Below are 15883 nucleotides of genomic sequence, written 5' to 3' on the forward strand. Positions count from 1 at the left end.
CGGGAGAGAGGGGGGGTGTCTGTGGGCATGTGCGGAGAGAGGGGGGGTGTCTGTGGGCATGTGCGGGAGAGAGGGGGGTGTCTGTGGGCATGTGCGGGAGAGAGGGGGGGTGTCTGTGGGCATGTGCGGGAGAGAGGGGGGTGTCTGTGGGCATGTGCGGAGAGAGGGGGGTGTCTGTGGGCATGTGCGGGAGAGAGGGGGGGTGTCTGTGGGCATGTGCGGGAGAGAGGGGGGGTGTCTGTGGCATGTGCGGGAGAGAGGGGGGTGTCTGTGGGCATGTGCGGGAGAGAGGGGGGTGTCTGTGGGCATGTGCGGGAGAGAGGGGGGGTGTCTGTGGGCATGTGCGGGAGAGAGGGGGGGTGTCTGTGGGCATGTGCGGGAGAGAGGGGGGGTGTCTGTGGGCATGTGCGGGAGAGAGGGGGGGTGTCTGTGGGCATGTGCGGGAGAGAGGGGGGGTGTCTGTGGGCATGTGCGGAGAGAGGGGGGTGTCTGTGGGCATGTGCGGGAGAGAGGGGCATGTCTGGGAGTTTGTGGAGGGGACGGGGAAGTCCATGCCCGGTTCCCGCCCGTCCCTCACCCCTCATCCGGGTTTTCTGCAGGTTACTGCGCAGGATTTGCCGGATCTCTTCCTCCTTCCCTTTGGTCAGCGCCGGGATGATGCGTTCAGAGGGTTTGGGTTTGGGTTTAATGTTCCTAGTGAGAGATGAGAGCTACAGACCCCAAAACTCACCCTTCCACACCCTCTCCTCACCGACCCCGAGAAGTACACCCCCCTCCCCTCACCATTTGATAACTCCCTCCTCTCCATGTCCCCTCTTCTCCCCCCCATGTCCCCTCTTCTCCCCCCCATGTCCCCTCTTCCCCCCCCCCCATGTCCCCCTCTCTCCCCCCCACCATGTCCCTCTTCCCCCCATGTTCCCTCTTCCCCCCATGTTCCCTCTTCCCCCCCATGTCCCCTCTTCCCCCCCATGTCCCCTCTTCCCCCCCATGTCCCCTCTTCCCCCCCATGTCCCCTCTTCCCCGCCCCCTCTTCCCGCCCCCGCCCCTCTTCCCGCCCCTCTTCCCCGCACCCCCTCTTCCGCCCCGCCCCTCTTCCCGCCCCGCGTCCCCTCTTCCCCGCCCCGCGTCCCCTCTTCCCCGCCCCCTCTTCCCCGCCCCGCGTCCCCTCTTCCCCGCCCCGCGTCCCCTCTTCCCCGCCCCGCGTCCCCTCTTTCCCGCCCCGCGTCCCCTCTTTCCCGCCCCGCGTCCCCTCTTCCCCGCCCCGCGTCCCCTCTTTCCCGCCCCGCGTCCCCTCTTCCCGCCCCGCGTCCCCTCTTCCCGCCCCGTGCCCCCTCTCCCGCCCCCTCTCCCCCCCCGTGCCCCCTCTCCCCCGCCCCGTGCCCCCTCTCCCCCGCCCCGTGCCCCCTCTCCCCCGCCCCGTGCCCCCTCTCCCCGCCCCGTGTCCCCTCTCCCCGTGTCCCCTCTCCCCCGCCCCGTGTCCCCACTCCCCCGCCCCGTGTCCCCTCTCCCCCGCCCCGTGTCCCCTCTCCCCCGCCCCGTGCCCCCACTCCGTGCCCCCACTCCCCCGCCCCGTGCCCCTCTCCCCCGCCCCGTGTCCCCTCTCCCCCGCCCCGTGCCCTCTCCCCCGCCCCGTGCCCCCTCCCCCGCCCCGTGCCCCCTCTCCCCCGCCCCTCTCCCCGTGCCCCCTCTCCCCCGCCCCGTGCCCCCTCTCCCCCGCCCCGTGCCCCTCTCCCCCGCCCCGTGCCCCCTCTCCCCTGCCCCGTGCCCCCTCTCCCCGCCCCGTGTCCCCTCTCCCCCGCCCCGTGTCCCCTCTCCCCCGCCCCGTGCCCCCACTCCCCCGCCCCCACTCCGTGCCCCCACTCCCCCGCCCCGTGTCCCCTCTCCCCCGCCCCGTGTCCCCTCTCCCCCGCCCCGTGTCCCCTCTCCCCCGCCCCGTGCCCTCTCCCCCGCCCCCTCTCCCCGCCCCGTGCCCCTCTCCCCCGCCCCGTGCCCCCTCTCCCCGCCCCCTCTCCCCCGCCCCGTGCCCCTCTCCCCCGCCCCGTGCCCCCTCTCCCCCCGCCCCGTGCCCCCTCTCCCCCGCCCCGTGTCCCCTCTCCCCCGCCCCGTGCCCTCTCCCCCGCCCCGTGTCCCCTCTCCCCGCCCCGTGTCCCTCTCCCCCGCCCCGTGTCCCCTCTCCCCCGCCCCGTGTCCCCTCTCCCCCGCCCCGTGTCCCCTCTCCCCCGCCCCGTGTCCCCTCTCCCCCGCCCCGTGTCCCCACTCCCCCGCCCCTCTCCCCCGCCCCGTGTCCCCTCTCCCCGCCCCGTGCCCCCTCTCCCCCGCCCCGTGCCCCCTCTCCCCCGCCCCGTGTCCCCTCTCCCCCGCCCCGTGTCCCCTCTCCCCCGCCCCGTGCCCCCACTCCCCCGCCCCGTGCCCCCACTCCGTGCCCCCACTCCCCCGCCCCGTGTCCCCTCTCCCCCGCCCCGTGTCCCCTCTCCCCCGCCCCGTGTCCCTCTCCCCCGCCCCGTGCCCTCTCCCCCCGCCCCTCTCCCCCGCCCCGTGCCCCTCTCCCCCGCCCCGTGTCCCCTCTCCCCCGCCCCGTGTCCCCTCTCCCCCGCCCCGTGCCCTTTCCCCCGCCCCGTGTCCCCTCTCCCCCGCCCCGTGTCCCCTCTCCCCCGCCCCGTGTCCCCTCTCCCCCGCCCCGTGTCCCCTCTCCCCCGCCCCGTGTCCCCTCTCCCCCGCCCCGTGCCCCCTCTCCCCCGCCCCCTCTCCCCGTGCCCCCTCTCCCCCGCCCCCTCTCCCCGTGCCCCCTCTCCCCCGCCCCCTCTCCCCGTGCCCCCTCTCCCCCGCCCCGTGCCCCCTCTCCCCCGCCCCGTGCCCCCTCTCCCCCGCCCCGTGTCCCCTCTCCCCCGCCCCGTGTCCCCTCTCCCCCGCCCCGTGCCCCCACTCCCCCGCCCCGTGCCCCCACTCCGTGCCCCCACTCCCCCGCCCCGTGTCCCCTCTCCCCCGCCCCGTGTCCCCTCTCCCCCGCCCCGTGTCCCCTCTCCCCCGCCCCGTGCCCTCTCCCCCGCCCCCTCTCCCCCGCCCCGTGCCCCTCTCCCCCGCCGTGCCCCCTCTCCCCCGCCCCGTGCCCTCTCCCCCGCCCCCTCTCCCCCGCCCCGTGCCCCTCTCCCCCGCCCCGTGCCCCCTCTCCCCCGCCCCGTGCCCCCTCTCCCCCGCCCCGTGCCCTCTCCCCCGCCCCGTGTCCCCTCTCCCCCCGCCCCCTCTCCCCGTGCCCCCTCTCCCCCGCCCCCTCTCCCCGTGCCCCCTCTCCCCCGCCCCGTGCCCCCTCTCCCCCGCCCCGTGCCCCCTCTCCCCCGCCCCGTGTCCCCTCTCCCCCGCCCCGTGTCCCCTCTCCCCCGCCCCGTGCCCCCACTCCCCCGCCCCGTGCCCCCACTCCGTGCCCCCACTCCCCCGCCCCGTGTCCCCTCTCCCCCGCCCCGTGTCCCCTCTCCCCCGCCCCGTGTCCCCTCTCCCCCGCCCCGTGCCCTCTCCCCCGCCCCCCTCTCCCCCGCCCCGTGCCCCCTCTCCCCCGCCCCGTGCCCTCTCCCCCCGCCCCCCTCTCCCCCGCCCCGTGCCCCCTCTCCCCCCGCCCCGTGCCCCCTCTCCCCCGCCCCGTGCCCTCTCCCCCGCCCCGTGTCCCCTCTCCCCCGCCCCGTGTCCCCTCTCCCCCGCCCCGTGTCCCCTCTCCCCCGCCCCGTGTCCCCTCTCCCCCGCCCCGTGTCCCCTCTCCCCCGCCCCGTGTCCCCTCTCCCCCGCCCCGTGTCCCCTCTCCCCCGCCCCGTGTCCCCACTCCCCCCGCCCCGTGCCCCCTCTCCCCCGCCCCGTGCCCCCTCTCCCCCGCCCCGTGTCCCCTCTCCCCCGCCCCGTGTCCCCCCTCCCCCGCCCCGTGTCCCCCCTCCCCCGCCCCGTGCCCCCTCTCCCCGCCCCGTGCCCCCTCTCCCCCGCCCCGTGTCCCCCCTCCCCCGCCCCGTGCCCCCCCTCCCCCGCCCCGTGCCCCCTCTCCCCCGCCCCGTGCCCCCTCTCCCCCGCCCCGTGCCCCCTCTCCCCCGCCCCGTGCCCCCCCTCCCCCGCCCCGTGCCCCCCCTCCCCCGCCCCGTGCCCCCCCTCCCCCGCCCCGTGCCCCCCTCCCCCGCCCCGTGCCCCCCCTCCCCCGCCCGTGCCCCCCTCCCCCGCACACTCACTGCATGGACACGGTAGACACTGTGGATGGGATCTTCCCGATGCCCCCGCCCCGTGTCCCCTCTCCCCCGCCCCCTCTCCGTGCCCCCTCTCCCCGCCCCGTGCCCCCCCTCCCCCGCCCCGTGCCCCCCCTCCCCCCGCCCCCGTGCCCCCTCTCCCCCGCCCCCTCTCCGTGCCCCCCCTCCCCCGCCCCGTGCCCCCCCTCCCCGCCCCGTGCCCCCTCTCCCCGCCCCCTCTCCGTGCCCCCCCCTCCCCCGCCCCGTGCCCCCCCTCCCCCGCCCCGTGCCCCCTCTCCCCCGCCCCGTGCCCCCCCTCCCCCGCCCCGTGTCCCCTCTCCCCCGCCCCGTGTCCCCTCTCCCCCGCCCCGTGTCCCCTCTCCCTCCCCCCGCCCCGTGTCCCTCTCCCCCGCCCCGTGTCCCCTCTCCGCCCCCCCGCCCCGTGCTCCCCCCCCCCCCCTCCCCTCCCCCGCCCCCGTGTCCCCACTCCCCCGCCCCGTGCCCCCTCTCCCCCGCCCCGTGCCCCCTCTCCCCCGCCCCGTGTCCCCTCTCCCCCGCCCGTGTCCCCCCTCCCCGCCCCGTGTCCCCCTCCCCGCCCCGTGCCCCTCTCCCCCGCCCCGTGCCCCTCTCCCCCGCCCCGTGTCCCCCCTCCCCGCCCCGTGCCCCCCTCCCCCGCCCCGTGCCCCCTCCTCCCCGCCCCGTGCCCCCTCTCCCCGCCCCGTGCCCCTCTCCCCCGCCCCGTGCCCCCCTCCCCCGCCCCGTGCCCCCCTCCCCGCCCGTGCCCCCCCTCCCCGCCCCGTGCCCCCCCTCCCCCGCCCCGTGCCCCCCCTCCCCCGCCCCGTGCCCCCCCTCCCCCGCCCCGTGCCCCCCCCTCCCCCCGCACACTCACTGCATGGACACGGTAGACACTGTGGATGGATCTTCCCGATGCCCCCGGCCCCGTGTCCCCTCTCCCCCGCCCCCTCTCCGTGCCCCCTCTCCCCCCGCCCCGTGCCCCCCCTCCCCCGCCCCGTGCCCCCCCTCCCCCGCCCCGTGCCCCCTCTCCCCCGCCCCCTCTCCGTGCCCCCCCTCCCCGCCCGTGCCCCCCCTCCCCCGCCCCGTGCCCCCTCTCCCCGCCCCCTCTCCGTGCCCCCCTCCCCCGCCCGTGCCCCCCCTCCCCCGCCCCGTGCCCCCTCTCCCCCGCCCCGTGCCCCCCCTCCCCCGCCCCGTGCCCCCCCTCCCCCGCCCCGTGCCCCCCCTCCCCCCGCCCCCGCGCCCCCTCTCCCCCGCACACTCACTGCATGGACACGGTAGACACTGTGGATGGGATCTTCCCGATGCCCCGGCCTCCGCCAGCTCGATGGCCTGTTTCATCTCCATCTTGTGGTAGAAGGCGATGAGCTGCGGCTCCGTGGAGCGCTCGCCGGCAATAAGGCACTTCTTCACATACTTCTTATTAAAGCGGTTCAACCTGCCGGGGGGAGAGGGGAATAATGCTCCAACGGTTCCCGTTCTCATAACCCCACGGGGGCAATCCCTCTTAGCTCACAATCTATGCATTGGTGGCACGTGGCAGCGGTGGCGTGACCTACTTGTCCTTCCAGTGGTGGTGGCCGTAGTGGCCACAGATGTCCTCGATGCCGTCAGCAGGTGATCGAGAAACTGTGGGGAGGCAATGAGGAGAGTGTGAAAAGGAGAGGGCGGAGGGAGACGGGGAGGGGGTGGGAGGGGGTGGGAGGGGAGAGACGGGGAGGGGAGAGACGGGGAGGGGAGAGACGGGGAGGGGAGAGACGGGGAGGAGAGAGACGGGGAGGAGAGAGACGGGGAGGAGGGAGACGGGGAGGAGGGAGACGGAGAAGAGGGAGACGGGAGGAGGGAGACGGGGAGGAGGGAGACGGGGAGGAGGGAGACTGGGAGGAGGGAGACGGGCGAGAGAGGGAGGAGACGGGCGAGAGAGGGAGGAGACGGGGGGCACTAGGAACAGTCACCTGAGTGTGGATCTCCTCATTAATGGATCGTTTGCTTTCCTGTTTTTTCTTCACAGCCAATAGCTCAACTAGTGGGCGGATCGTCATCCCCTGAGACAGAGAGAGGGGGCACGTGTGTGACTGGTGTATAAATATACAGGGAAGGAGAGTATCTATATCTATCCATACATACAAAAGACAGAAATGCGCAATGCTACATCCAATGTGACAAAATACATACTGCTGTTTTGGGGTTCTTGAGTTTGCTTGGATATTGTGCACACACACACACACACACACACACACACACACACACACACACACACACACACACACACACACACACACACAATTAAGCTCTTTTTGATCCACTGCTGCGCGCACACACACACACACACACACACACACTTCCCTCAAATCCTTATCTCACTGCCTCAGTGGCAGGAAGGCGGCAACGGGTGATCAGGAAGATGTATAGTGGCACTTGTGCTGGTATGTTTAACTATACTATGAAAGCTTGAACAATATGCTCGGCTAAAGTGGGTAAAGTACTTGCCAACATGCAAATGAGGCCGGCATGGCAAGCAAGGCCTCAAATCCCAAATACGGAACGCCCCAAGAAGCAATGGCCCTCATTCTCCGGAGGCTGGATTGGACCTGGGCATGGCAGCGTTCAGGAGGAAGGCACGAAGGCAGCGGGTGCCGAGAACCCCGGAGGTTAAACTAAAGCGGTTATTCAAACCTAAACCTGGCTGCCTGCAAGCGCCGGACTCTCTCCCAGTGACGCAGCACTGCAAGAACTGGAAAACTAACATGAAAAGATGCAATGGGATATAGTCGGCCTTAGCGAAGAAGAAAAGAGGAAGGCCTCACTGAGCTCAAAAGCAGCAACATATTCTATTACAGAAGTGTGTGTGTATTGTATTAAACATACAGGCAGTCCTCGTTTTACAACGCTTTGTTTTACAACAAATGCTTATCCAACGCTATGCAATGCATACTTATGTTCATTTTTACATGCCAAAACGGCTTATCCAACGCTCTTACGATGCTTTGCAACGTCGTTTATGTGTATGTGTGTGTATATATATATATATATATATATACGCTCTTACGATGCTTTGCAACGTCGTTTATGTGTATGTGTGTATATATATATATATATATATATATATATATATATATATATACACACACATACACAACGTTAAAAAGTGTCGTAAGAGCGTATATATATATATATATATATATAATATTATATTAAACTATATAATATATTATTTATTATGTTATATTATATATATATATATATATATATATATATATATATATATATATATATATATATATAATACAGTATATACACTATATAATTTATGTGTGTGCTGCATATCTTATTGCCTGCATAAAATATTTGGTGTATTTTAGTGTTAAAAATGCCTTCAGGAACGGAACATTTCATTTAAAACAGTGTTCCTATGGGGAAATGTGTTTCGCTTTACAACGTTTCGCTATCCAACGCCATTTTGAGTAACGCATTTTGAGGACTGCTGTATACATATTCTCGACAAGGAATGGGCCCCTGCTATTATCGCCATACTGGCACCAGTAACGAAGAAAAACATATACATACCCAGGAGTTGGGATCTTCTACATGCTTCCCAAAATCCACAAACCAGGAATCCCCGGCAGACCTATTATAACAGGTATGGATACACTCACTGAAAAAATATCAGGCTTAGGTGAGAATATCCTCAGACCTTTAGTCAGAAGCACCAACAGCTTCATACAAGATACCACAGATTTTCTCAATAACCTTAACAACAACCAACCAACTACCATCCAACACACTGCTAGTTACCATGGATGTACAATCCCTTTACAGCAACATCCCCACAAGGATGGTATTGAGGCATGCCTGCATTTCCTCACAACATCTCCCCTGGATCAGAAATACAGCGCTGATGTAATTACCAAACTGAAAGAATACATCGTCACACACAACTACTTCAGCTTCAACAAGGAAATGTACCTACAACTAATGGGGACTGCCATGGGTACCAAGATGGCACCGCAATATGCCAATCTTTTCATGGCAAATCTGGAACAAAGCTTCCCAACTACATGCCCCCACAAACCCTACAAATACATTGATGTTCTTTTCTTGTTGGTAAGGGGAGTGCTGATAATCCTCATAGATATATGTGACGAAAAAAGAAACGACAACATATTGTGCAGCCAATAGGTAATGGACCCATTCTAGTATAGGCAATATGTCTCACTCACAAGTGTAGGGGAAATACAAGCAGAACAGAGACTTTTCTCTCTCTGAATAGAGCTCTTTCTGTTTCCTCCACCTCTAATCTATGGACACGGTTGAATAGACACAGATTAGGCTCTGGATATCTTCTCTGTGATGGTAATACTTCCACTTGCAGTCGTTAGAGAAAGAGAGAACAAAATCACAATAGTGCAATATTGCTAGTCTTATACTATATTAGTGAAAGCACTGTATGTTTGCCTGCCTGGATGTCCGGTGTCCCTAGCGGCAATCTCATTGGTCCCTTGGGCCGCCCCCCCCGCACACCTTTCATTGGCCTCACACACTCACACCACCCCTTGGCCCGCCCCCCACACCTCTCATTGGCCTCACACACTCACACCACCCCCTTGGCCCGCCCCCGCACACCTTTCATTGGCCTCACACACTCACACCACCCCATTGGCCCGCCCCCCACACCTCTCATTGGCCTGAGGCGGAGCGACGGGCCAAAGGTCCACAAAAAAAAAAAAAAAAACACACACACACTGTCACACACACACACACACACACACACACACACACACACACACACACACACACACACACACACACACACACACACACACACACACACACAGTCTCACACACACAGTCTCACACACACAGTCTCACACACACAGTCTCACACACACAGTCTCACACACACAGTCTCACACACACTGTCTCACACACACTGTCTCACACACACTGTCTCACACACACACGCACACACACACACACACTGTCACACACACACACACACACGGGGGGGGTGTTACATACATTAGCGGGGCTCACAGTGTTAGCAGCACATCTCCGCTCTCTTCCCCACCGGTCCCGGAGGCTCCGCCTCTTCCTGTTCCCGCGCTTTCATCCCCCCTCCACGTGGGAGCTGCCGGACGGGTGAGTGAGCGGCCGGACGGGTGAGTGAGCGGTCTTCACGTCCCCTCACCCCCCTTCACCTCCCCTCACTCACTTCCCCTCCACCCGCCCCCCCCCGGCGCCGCTACAGTCAGCGGGGGAGCGGAGTGATCACCTCCCCTCACTCACTTCCCCTCCACCCCCCCCGGCGCCGCTACAGTCAGCGGGGAGCGGAGTGATCACCTCCCCTCACTCACTTCCCCTCCACCCCCCGGCGCCGCTACACTCAGCGGGGGAGCGGAGTGATCACCTCCCTCACTCACTCCCCTCCACCCCCCCCCCGGCGCCGCTACACTCAGCGGGGAGCGGAGTGATCACCTCCCCTCACTCACTTCCCCTCCACCCCCCCGGCGCCGCTACAGTCAGCGGGGGAGCGGCCACAAACACGCTGCCTCCCGCCTCAGATCCACGTGGGAGCTGCCGGACGGGTGAGTGAGCGGCCTTCACCTCCCCTCACCCACCCCTCACTACACTTCCCCTCCCATCCACATCCCCTCCACCCCCCTCCACCTCCCTCCACCTCACCCACCCCTCACTACACTTCCCCTCCCTTCCACCTCCCCTCCACTTCACCCCCCCTTCACCTCACTTCCACCCCCCTTCACCTCACCTCCACCCCCCCCTTAACCTCCCCTCCACCCCCCCTTCACCTCCCCTCCACCCCACCTTCACCCCACCCCCACCTTCACCCCCCTTCACCTTCCCTCACTCCCCCTTACAACCTCCCACCACCTCCCCACCTTCCCAACCACCTCCCCCCTCTTCCCACCACCTCCCCCCCCTTTCCACCGCCCACCCCTTCCCACCTTCCCACCACCTCCCCCCTTCCCACCTTCCCACCCCCTTCCCACCACCTCCCCCCCTTCCACCACCTCCCCCTTCCACCACCTCCCCCCCCTTCCCACCTCCTCCCCCCCCTTCCCACCACCCCCTCCTCCCCCCTTCCCACCACCTCCCCCCTCCTCCCCACTTCCCACCACCTCCCCCCTCTTCCACCACCTCCACTTCCCCTCCTCCATCTCCCCCTTCCCCTCCTCCATCTCCCCCCTTCCCCTCCTCCACCTCCCCCCTTCCCCTCCTCCACCTCCCCCCCCTCCTTCCCCTCCTCCACCTCCCCCCTTCCATTCCTCCACCTCCCCCCTTCCCCTCCTCCACCTCCCCTCCTCACCTCCCCCCTTACCCTCCTCACCTCCCCACTTCCCCTCCTCCCCTCCTCCACCTCCCCCCTTTCCCCATCTCCCCTCTTCTCTCCCCATCTCCCCTCTTCCCCCCTCCACCCCCTTCCACCCCCTTCCCCCCTCCACCCCTCTTTCCCCCCTTTCCCTCCTCCCCACCTTTCCCCCCTTTTCCCCTCCCCCACCTTTACCCCCTTTCCCCCTTCACACCCCTCCCCCTTCACCCTTACCTCCCCCTTCCCCGCCCTTCCCACCACCTCCCCCCCTTCCCACCACCTCCCCCCCGACCCCGACCCACAGCCAGCACTCACTACCCATGCGCCACCCGTACTGAACACCCACCCGCCGCCTCACACCCTAGCAGGACACACGCCTCACATTTTCACATCACTTATGTCACCAAAATATACATTGTACTGTGGTGTGTTTACAATAAACCATTTTTATACAACATCGTATTACATTTTCTTCCATCTTTCTTTTCAACATTATTATCCAACCTTTACAACAAATACTCACCTATTGTTCCACGATTTATAAATAATACTACCTATTACGCATTTACATCCCGGGCAACGCCGGGTCTCTCAGCTAGTATATAATAAACATGTATTGCGATAAATGCAAATGTAAATAAGTGCACTCACATTTTGTGCAAGGGTGACATTCGTGGGAGAGAAATGTAGAAATTCAGATACATTGATGACCTGTTTATAATATGGACAGAGGGTGAAGGAAACCTAAAACAATTCCACGAGTCCCTGAACTCATTCCAGCCATCAATTAAACTCAAAATGGATTATTCGGCATACCTAGTAAACTTTCTAGACACAGCAGTAACACTGAAAGATGGCAAATTACACACATCTGTATACAAGAAACCAACAGACAGATGCAGTTACCTCCACAACTCCAGCTTCCATCCCACTCATGCCAAACAAGGTATCATACACAGCCAGGCTATAAGATACCACCGCATATGCTCTGACACTGAAGACAGGAACAGGCATCTCACAACCCTGACTGAATCGTTCAGACAGAAGGGATACAAACCAAAGACCATTGCCAGAACTATTACATCTGCACTAAAAGCCCCACGAGAACACCTGCTACAATACAGACAGAGAGAACCTACCACACGCATACCACTAGTGGCCACATACAACCCTAGCCTAGAGGGAATACGAAAAATAATCAAAGATCTGCAACCCATGCTGGAAGAGGACGTGACATTAAAAGAAATCTTTCCCAAACCTCCCATTCTTGCGTTCCGGCAACCACCAAACCTCAAACAGAAATGAGTCAACAGAAAACTTCACAACAAACTTAAAGACACTGATAATGGCACAAAACCGTGCAACAACACACGCTGCAAACTCTGCAAACATATATGCCAAGATCCCACAGCCAGTCACAACCATGGAACACTCAATGTTAAAGGATCATACAGCTGCACATCCAGGAACGTTGTGTATATGAGTCAGTGCAACAAATGTGACCAAGGATGCTTCATTGGGGAAACCAGCCAAAAACTTCAAGGCAGAATGGATATGCACAGCCACTCTATACTCCATCACGAAGAAGGAAGATACTGCTCACCTGTGGGACATCATTTCTCACTACCAGATCATTCCATAAATGATTTAAAAATCAAAATCCTCAATGGAATGTTAAAACGCAAGAAGAACGGAAAACATTTGAGCTCAGAATGATAAGACTCTTTGACACCAAAACAAGTGGACTTAATGCAGACATGGGGTTTCTCACACACTATCATACATTTGTTGTAATAGTCCTCCCTGCTATTGTGCCATCCTATACCTCCCGCGCCACCACAGCCCCCCCCCCCCCCAGCATCCTCTTCCCCCTCTGTGCTCCTGTGGATGTACAGCCCCCCATCCATAATTCTCACCTTCCTTATCTCAGTTTTAACACCCTTCCAGTGCCTGTCTGTTCTTTATTCTTCCTTTTTTTTCTTTTCCAATCCCTGTCTAAGTCACAGAAACCTTTGTATATCAGTATCGCTGACCTGAGGAAGAGAGAAACTCTCGAAAGCTTGTCCTATGACATAAATTGTTAGTCCAAATAAAAAATGTATCACCTAATACTGAAGAACTCAATTATTCTGAGATATATATATATATATATATATATATATATATATATATATATATATATATATAATGGACATACACACAAAATAAATATATATTTCTTTTTATTGCGTCACCGTTTCGGCGCTCCTAGTGATTGATCTCTCTGGTCTTGAGAAAGGTCCCCAGGGGGGCCAAGACATTGACGCCATAAAATTGCCCTGTTTGTATATAGGGGGTGCAGTTTGGGGGATTTTTGTACTTGCACAACAGCGTTGTGGTTAACCGCTGCCGCCCGCTATTTTTCCATGTTTTCTCAGTAGCAGTGCCTTCATCCTGCCTCTATATATAGATGTATATGTATGAATAATCATGCTTTAACAATTGTATATTACACTGTGTAAATGAAGTATCTTTTGTGTAAGTGTGACGGTAGGGGGTAACAAGGCTCTCAAATAAAAGGTTAAGCCCATTTTGGTTACTCCTGACTCGTGTATAAGGGTTCAAGAGAGTGAGCTCTTGAGCCCAGTAACAATTAATGGTTCAACTGTACTTTGTGTAATAAAAGTATTTTTACCTTTCCGGGCATGTTAGCGAGCAGGGATTGCTAGGGGATGAGTTTCCGGGCATGTCAGCGAGCAGGGATTGCTAGGGGATGAGTTTCCGGGCACGTCAGCGAGCAGGGATTGCTAGGGGATGAGTTTCCGGGCATGTCAGCGAGCAGGGATTGCTAGGGGATGAGTTTCCGGGCATGTCAGCGAGCAGGGATTGCTAGGGGATGAGTTTCTGGGCATGTCAGCGAGCAGGGATTGCTAGGGGATGAGTTTCCGGGCATGTCAGCGAGCAGGGATTGCTAGGGGATGAGTTTCCGGGCATGTCAGCGAGCAGGGATTGCTAGGGGATGAGTTTCCGGGCACGTCAGCGAGCAGGGATTGCTAGGGTATGAGTTTCTGGGCACGTCAGCGAGCAGGGATTGCTAGGGGATGAGTTTCCGGGCATGTCAGCGAGCAGGGATTGCTAGGGGATGAGTTTCCGGGCACGTCAGCGAGCAGGGATTGCTAGGGGATGAGTTTCCGGGCATGTCAGCGAGCAGGGATTGCTAGGGGATGAGTTTCCGGGCACGTCAGCGAGCAGGGATTGCTAGGGGATGAGTTTCCGGGCACGTCAGCGAGCAGGGATTGCTAGGGGATGAGTTTCCGGGCATGTCAGCGAGCAGGGATTGCTAGGGGATGAGTTTCCGGGCATGTCAGCGAGCAGGGATTGCTAGGGGATGAGTTTCCGGGCATGTCAGCGAGCAGGGATTGCTAGGGGATGAGTTTCCGGGCATGTCAGCGAGCAGGGATTGCTAGGGGATGAGTTTCCGGGCATGTCAGCGAGCAGGGATTGCTAGGGGATGAGTTTCTGGGCACGTCAGCGAGCAGGGATTGCTAGGGGATGAGTTTCCGGGCATGTCAGCGAGCAGGGATTGCTAGGGGATGAGTTTCCGGGCATGTCAGCGAGCAGGGATTGCTAGGGGATGAGTTTCCGGGCACGTCAGCGAGCAGGGATTGCTAGGGTATGAGTTTCTGGGCACGTCAGCGAGCAGGGATTGCTAGGGGATGAGTTTCCGGGCATGTCAGCGAGCAGGGATTGCTAGGGGATGAGTTTCCGGGCACGTCAGCGAGCAGGGATTGCTAGGGGATGAGTTTCCGGGCACGTCAGCGAGCAGGGATTGCTAGGGGATGAGTTTCCGGGCACGTCAGCGAGCAGGGATTGCTAGGGGATGAGTTTCCGGGCACGTCAGCGAGCAGGGATTGCTAGGGGATGAGTTTCCGGGCATGTCAGCGAGCAGGGATTGCTAGGGGATGAGTTTCCGGGCATGTCAGCGAGCAGGGATTGCTAGGGGATGAGTTTCCGGGCATGTCAGCGAGCAGGGATTGCTAGGGGATGAGTTTCCGGGCATGTCAGCGAGCAGGGATTGCTAGGGGATGAGTTTCCGGGCATGTCAGCGAGCAGGGATTGCTAGGGGATGAGTTTCCGGGCATGTCAGCGAGCAGGGATTGCTAGGGGATGAGTTTCCGGGCACGTCAGCGAGCAGGGATTGCTAGGGGATGAGTTTCCGGGCACGTCAGCGAGCAGGGATTGCTAGGGGATGAGTTTCCGGGCATGTCAGCGAGCAGGGATTGCTAGGGGATGAGTTTCCGGGCATGTCAGCGAGCAGGGATTGCTAGGGGATGAGTTTCCGGGCATGTCAGCGAGCAGGGATTGCTAGGGGATGAGTTTCCGGGCATGTCAGCGAGCAGGGATTGCTAGGGGATGAATTTCCGGGCATGTCAGCGAGCAGGGATTGCTAGGGGATGAGTTTCCGGGCACGTCAGCGAGCAGGGATTGCTAGGGGATGAGTTTCCGGGCACGTCAGCGAGCAGGGATTGCTAGGGGATGAGTTTCCGGGCACGTCAGCGAGCAGGGATTGCTAGGAGATGAGTTTCCGGGCACGTCAGCGAGCAGGGATTGCTAGGGGATGAGTTTCCGGGCACGTCAGCGAGCAGGGATTGCTAGGGGATGAGTTTCCGGGCACGTCAGCGAGCAGGGATTGCTAGGGGATGAGTTTCCGGGCACGTCAGCGAGCAGGGATTGCTAGGGGATGAGTTTCCGGGCACGTCAGCGAGCAGGGATTGCTAGGGGATGAGTTTCCGGGCATGTCAGCGAGCAGGGATTGCTAGGGGATGAGTTTCCGGGCACGTCAGCGAGCAGGGATTGCTAGGGGATGAGTTTCCGGGCACGTCAGCGAGCAGGGATTGCTAGGGGATGAGTTTCCGGGCACGTCAGCGAGCAGGGATTGCTAGGGGATGAGTTTCCGGGCATGTCAGCGAGCAGGGATTGCTAGGGGATGAGTTTCCGGGCATGTCAGCGAGCAGGGATTGCTAGGGGATGAGTTTCCGGCCACGTCAGCGAGCAGGGATTGCTAGGGGATGAGTTTCCGGGCACGTCAGCGAGCAGGGATTGCTAGGGGATGAGTTTCCGGGCATGTCAGCGAGCAGGGATTGCTAGGGGATGAGTTTCCGGGCATGTCAGCGAGCAGGGATTGCTAGGGGATGAGTTTCCGGGCACGTCAGCGAGCAGGGATTGCTAGGGGATGAGTTTCAAGGGCACGTCAGCGAGCAGGGATTGATAGGGGATGAGTTTCCGGGCACGTCAGCGAACAGGGATTGATAGGGGATGAGTTTCCGGGCACGTCAGCGAGCAGGGATTGCTAGGGGATGAGTTTCCGGGC

The 15883-nt window shown here is 61.7% G+C and overlaps 1 protein-coding gene across 1 annotated transcript in view; it reads right to left on the reverse strand.

Moving 5' to 3' along the window:
- Positions 1-584: 584 nt before the first annotated feature.
- The window catches only part of LOC142486447 (sodium/hydrogen exchanger 1-like), a 42007-nt gene continuing 26708 nt past the window's right edge, over positions 585-15883 (reverse strand). The window contains 5 exon segments of the mRNA XM_075585041.1: positions 585-693; positions 5471-5643; positions 5765-5816; positions 5819-5834; positions 6161-6250. Coding sequence (XP_075441156.1) covers positions 644-693; positions 5471-5643; positions 5765-5816; positions 5819-5834; positions 6161-6250 — 381 coding nt within the window. The 3' untranslated portion in view covers positions 585-643.

The sequence above is a fragment of the Ascaphus truei genome, unplaced genomic scaffold (assembly GCF_040206685.1).
Source record: "Ascaphus truei isolate aAscTru1 unplaced genomic scaffold, aAscTru1.hap1 HAP1_SCAFFOLD_873, whole genome shotgun sequence".
Classification (NCBI taxonomy): Eukaryota; Metazoa; Chordata; class Amphibia; order Anura; family Ascaphidae; genus Ascaphus; species Ascaphus truei.